At 38.9% G+C, this 6,000-nt stretch overlaps 1 protein-coding gene across 1 annotated transcript in view; it reads right to left on the bottom strand.

The window, feature by feature from the left end:
* The window catches only part of LOC118558258 (FERM domain-containing protein 4B-like), a 40,459-nt gene that overhangs the window by 11,715 nt on the left and 22,744 nt on the right, over positions 1-6,000 (bottom strand). The window contains 9 exon segments of the mRNA XM_036128763.1: positions 745-859; positions 1,032-1,081; positions 1,084-1,164; positions 2,024-2,165; positions 2,251-2,389; positions 2,570-2,646; positions 3,996-4,082; positions 4,164-4,221; positions 5,842-5,907. Coding sequence (XP_035984656.1) covers positions 745-859; positions 1,032-1,081; positions 1,084-1,164; positions 2,024-2,165; positions 2,251-2,389; positions 2,570-2,646; positions 3,996-4,082; positions 4,164-4,221; positions 5,842-5,907 — 815 coding nt within the window.

Genomic DNA, 6,000 nt, shown 5'->3' with positions numbered 1-6,000 from the left:
ATGCTATCCATGCTCGCTTGACTGTTTAGGTGAATATTTACATTATAGTAAGTTTGCAGTTGCATCCATTTTTTTAAGGAATGGATTGAACCAAGTTCTGTGGGATGTCAAAACTAAGGATATTGTTTTATCACCCAAATCTGCTCTGCACAGACCTCTAAGACCTTTACAACCAGAACATTTTTACATCTGGCACAGGGACCATGGGTGAAAGGCTAGTTGTTGGCTACATTGTTTGTTTACGTTTCACTTGTTTTTACATTTATTGTCCTTTTTAAATGGAAACACAAATTAAATGTCGTTCCATTACTTTAAATCATAGCAAAATACGTTGTTTGCTTGTGTGTTCAGGGGGCGTGAAAACTTTTACAAGGCACTGTAGTTCCAGTTAAAAAAACTACTGCGCTAAACTTAATTTTAGCGCAGTAAGGTTTTGACTGAGGTACACTATTATCAAAGATTTTGTAATCTATGGCAGTCTGTGGCTCATTTTATCAATATTTTGCTTTCAATAATACCTATAATTAATAATTAACTAAGCAGAGAATATTGTCAGAAGGAATTTTAACAAGTAATTGAGACATTTTGTTGAGCTCTTTGTTGATTGAAGAAAACAAATGAGTTTTAATTTCAACTCAAATAGATATATGGCATTTAACAAACTGTAAGTGAATATAAATAGCTGGGCACAAAAGGATGAACATGAGTTTCCTCATGTTTAAAGTGCCCCGGTCAAATACTGACCTTTGTAGGGGAACAGGTCATCCAATTTGAAAGCAGTGCCGACACGCCGCCTGACCTGCGGTGGTCTTTCACCTGAGGAGAGGGGGTATTCCTTTGGCAGCTTTCCAGTCAGTTCCTGAAGAACAACAAGACAGGGTTTTAGACTTTATAAAGTGTAAGTAGAAACAGAGGCAATCACTCGCCTTCTGCACAGTAACAAAGGTTTAATAAAAAAGAGCTCAGCAGAAAATAGTACTTTCATTGAATTAATACAGAAGTGCTGTAATAGAAAAAAAAAAATTTCTCACCGCCTCTCTGAGGCAAATCTTCTTGAGCTCTTTCGTTTTCTTGGCCAAAAATCTTGGAGTTCCTGTTCTTTTTTCCTCAGCTCAGACAGTTTTTCTTTCTTCTGTTCTTCGCTCATTTCAGAGTCTGCAGAACCTGCAAAGTCCAACTCATGAAAATACAGAATTCCACCATAAACTAAATCTGTTGCACTCTTGTGCTGGTGATGTTTAGCTGGTCGTTTATTTTACATTATTTATTTATTTCTCAAACTACTCAGAACAAGCTTTCAAGCACTTGCTATTGCCAGAGATTTCATATAAAGTTGGACTCTTTATGATTTATTTCATGTGTTCTCTTTGAAGGACGGAGAACAATTATTCAAAACACAGCTTAAATGTTTTTAAAGGAAAGAAGAATTGGGTGCAGAATTTTGAAAAGTTTTAATTTATTATGAATTGTCTCTTATTTACACAAGGTTTAATTACATATTGATTTGTGGTCAATTTTATATTATTCTAGCATAATATATGCTATTGGTCAAAAGTTTGGACACACTTTCACAGCAAATGGTTTGTCTTTATTTTTATTACTACCTCTGGGAACTCCTTCAATACTGTTGGAAAACCATTTCAGGTGACAAATCCCCTGAAGCTCATTGAGAGAATGCCAAGAAAGTACTAAGCACTAATCAAAAGAAAAGGAGGAGGCTATTGTGTTATTTCACATTTTTTTGCTTTCTACATTATTCTATATGCTTTTGCTTCATAGTTTTGATCAATTCAGAATCTAGCTACAATTTAGAAAGTATTAAGAATAAGAAAAACCCATTAAATTACCAACGTTTGTTACTGTATAAAGTTTGCTGTATTATCAGTCTATTTTGAAAAAAGAACAGTCCAAATAGATCATTAAAAGGCCCAAATGAGTTTAACATTCCTGCTAATATTGAGGTCATGTAAACCTCAGACCAGAGTTGTATTTTCACTGAAATCTAAGCTCTAATGATGCAAACCTGTAGACACCAAGCTCCCATTGCTGGCTGTTATACAATTATTCTTCAGGCCTACATCTCCTAGTCTGTTCATTTTTGCTCCTCCATGTTCGGTGAGCTCCATGGCAATTTCTTCCAACGTTCTAGCTGGTCCTAGTTTTGCCTGCAAAAATTAAGAGGACATGAAATGAAAAAGTAAAACCACAAAATAAATAAAGAAATGACAGTATTTCATAAAAGCCTCTTACTTTGCTTTGCTTTCTGTCCAAGTAGAACTGATGCTGGCTAATGGCCATTACCCAAATGGTCTTGATTAAAGAATGGCTGGCATACCACGTGTGGATAAGCAGGCCTGTCTGCCCAAATGTGCGTTTTGTTACTGCTCTCCTGAAGTAAGCACAAAGAAGAAAACAAAAAGTATTTTGTTGATATTTCTAATAAGAAAAGGGCCAGGAAATTGATAATTTCTTTGGATAAATGATAAAAATCTGGATCAGTCAGAAGCCAAACAAAGGTATGCACAATATTATGTCTCGTCAACTTGAACAAACAGAAGAATCGGCTCACCTGTGTGGATCATTAACTTCCACAGCAAACTTTTTCTCCCGGAAGTACAAGTTTTCCAGCTGTTTCCACTGGTAGAGCTGTTGGAAAAAACACAGAGGGTCTCATCAGGAACATGAATGTATCCGTGTTCATTTCACAATGTGCGTTTTAGATACAAAGGCAAACACAATGGCTTTGTGTGTGTGGCCCACTGGTGTTGTAAATGCTGGTGAATCTAAAATCATTGAAAAGCTTAACTAGACGGATGTGATTTTCATAAAACCGTACAAAATGGTTGAGATCGGGTGTTTTGCTTGTCCTTCTTCGCCAGACTCCATCGTGAGATGCCATTACAGTCTGAGCTCCATTAACGCAGGTGTTCGCATGAAACGAACGCCACAAGCAGACGTTACACGAAGATTCATGGCCAACATAACCACTTTTCATGGCTCATCACGTTCACCCCCTCGTCAACCAGGTGCTCGCTGTCAGCAGCCAGATTTGAACAATCTATTAGGGTCGCTGACTCACTGCGTGTCTCGGCTTGAACTGAATGAGATACTTTTTAAACAACGAAGCCTTAGCACTGTATTTTCCAACCAGTTCTGCTAGATGAGTACTCTTAGGAGCATTTAGAAAAAGTTAATCTACTTGTAAAGACGCGATATGTGCAGAATGCACTCCTAAGATGACCAAACAAAGAAGAGTGATTTCCAGTCTTACCAGCACAACAGACGCTCAGAGTAAGTCCTCAGAAAAGATTAAATCCTCTGCTTTGCTGTCAAGCCGAGCGCATACTTCAGTCTGGCTTCTGTCAGCTCCTGACTTGTCTTTTCAGGTATTCTCTGAAGATTCATATTAAACTGCCCAAGCCCAGCCCCCTTTTTTCCCTTCAACATCACGGGCTCCCACCTTCTTCTCCTTTTCTAAAGCATGCCGTTCAGCTGATTTCTTGCACAACTTTGGGATGCACCAGCGACCGATAGATTGCTTCATGCAGAGCAACAGAGCTTTATAAGGAAGACAATACAGAAATAATCTGTTCTAAAACTGAAGTGGACAACATAGCTGACAGATCACTCACTCGGGTGTTTCTCCTCTCTACCCACATGCCGAAAACAATACTCATGAAACAAGAAAAGCATGTTGTTTCTGTCCTTATGATCATCCTTCACTTTTTAAAACTCATAAGCCTTAATCAAGCGAGTTGACATATTGTTTCAGGGTGAGATTTTGATTCAAGTCTGGCCTCGTCTGCTGCAGTTCAAGTCAAGATTTCCCGGAACTGAAAGACACAATGCATGACTTAAAGCTGGTTAATCAGCACACTGTTTTGCAACAGCTGCGGTCCTCACCCGTGCTCTATGCCATCATCACACCTAGATTTGTGTGCGAGGCAGAAAAGAACAGCAGCGGACATTTCAGCAAGCAATCTGTTCCTATTTACCTTGCGAGGTTTTAATTTGTCCTGCAGATCATACTGGCCGATGCCCTTATAGCTGATTCCCAGCCACCAAGGGATCCCTTGTTTATCCTGTCAGGAAAAACATAAAGCTTATACTTAGTTCTAGGTGTAACCACTGTCATTTTCAATGAGTCACATAAGAGGACCTACCTTAACCTCAAAATAATGAACCCCATATGTTGGCAATGACTCCACCAACGTCAAATACCTGGAAGAAAATTAGAAGTACAAGCCAGCAGTTTTTGAGATGTTCGTGAAACCAATGTTGTCTCATTACAACAAAACGTATCTCATTGGTATTTTATGTCATTGACCAACACAAACTTATTTACAAAAACTACATTGGGAAAAGTGTGCTGTACATTTATTTCATATCCCCCCATACGTCGAACTTCTGTAGAACCGTCTTATAACACAAACACAGCATCAAGTCTTTTTTGGCATGTATCTGCCAGCTTTGCACATTTAAAGACCGGTTTTCTTCCTGGCAAAATAGCACAAGTTTAAGCAAATTGGATGGAGATCATCAGTGAAAAAAAAGTCTTTCCACAGATTCTCAGTTGGATTTAAGCAAAGGTGAGCAATCCAGGTTCAGAAAGTAAAAATCCTATTCAGAGATTAGTTCCAACCATTTACATTTCCGGGTCCACAGCAGACATAAGCTGCATCCGAAAACGTCTAATTGGTAAGGATTCTTCAGTCAAAGCAGAAGTGTGTCAGAGTTCACCACAATAGCTGCTGTCCGAATAGCACACAGTTAGTAAAGAAGGAGGTAGGAAAAGGAGCCTGCATGCTTCTTATCATAATTCCTTTAAGCATAGGAACCTTGCAATGTCCCTTACTGACGCTAAAGAGCTATTAGGAGTCCCACAGTCCTGTGTGTGACATGACGTATAAGCAAAGTCCACCTCACGGAAATCTATGAAAATGGCCGGAGAGAAGAGAGCGCAGACTTTGTAGTTCTTTTCGGAAGGCTGTAGGCCCGGATTTGACTAGAATCATCTATGTTCTGTCATGTACTGACACTGCAGATAAAGGCTGTGTGAAATCGGCACGGCAGTCTGAAGCTCCTTTCCTCCCCACAATAGAGTTCTTACAGTTTACCTCGTGAAAGGTCAAGGAAGAGAAACTAGGAGCTATAATTAGAACATTTCGGATGCAGCCAGGTACTAAAATCATCTGGTTAAGTGAGCAGGATGAAGGAAAACTAGGCAGGGTTTTTATTTTCTGACGCTGGATTTATCCATCTCTGGAATTAAGTCTGGACTTGGACTGAGCTAATTGATTGAGTAATATCTAAGCCATTCCACTCTCGTTCAGGATATGTTTTTTGTCGTGTTTGTCCTGCTGGAAGGTGAACCCTCCAGCATTTGCAAGTCCTCTGCAGCGTCTAACAGGTTTTCTTCCAAGGATTCTCCCGTTTGTAGCTCCAACAATCTTTCTATCAACCATGCATCCGACCAGCTTTCCTGTCCTGTCCTTTCCTGGCTCCCTACTGATGAAGACCAGATTTGTAGGCATATAATAAGAGATGTCCTGTCAACAGGTTCTTCAACCTGAGTGTTGAATCTCTCCAGCTACTGTTAACTTGCAGGTCTACTGTTAGACCTGCAAGTTAATGTCAGTATCTTTGTTAGTTTGCAGTTTTGCCATTCTCGTCCCATTTCTAGACGATGAATTAAACAAGGTTTTCACATTAAAATATAAAAAACCTTATTGTAGTTCCTGTTCGACTTTAGCATCATATTACATTAAAATCTGCAGTACAATAACAGTTACTGGTGCAAATAAATCTGAAGTTAACAGCACAGTTTTATTTAAGACTTACTGCACAATAGCCTGTCCTCGAGAGACACCTTTCAGCTGCTTATAATATTCAATTACTCGATCTTCACTGTAAAGAAAAAAAACAGTTGAGTTTATTTACATAGCACATTCCACAGTAAGAAAAAGTCATCAAAATGCCTTAAAAGACAGAAAAATTAAA

This window comes from Fundulus heteroclitus, unplaced genomic scaffold (genome assembly GCF_011125445.2).
Source record: "Fundulus heteroclitus isolate FHET01 unplaced genomic scaffold, MU-UCD_Fhet_4.1 scaffold_115, whole genome shotgun sequence".
NCBI classification, from domain to species: domain Eukaryota; kingdom Metazoa; phylum Chordata; class Actinopteri; order Cyprinodontiformes; family Fundulidae; genus Fundulus; species Fundulus heteroclitus.
The sequence above is the reverse complement of the archived record's forward strand: the minus strand, read 5'-3'. Positions and strand labels throughout refer to the sequence as shown.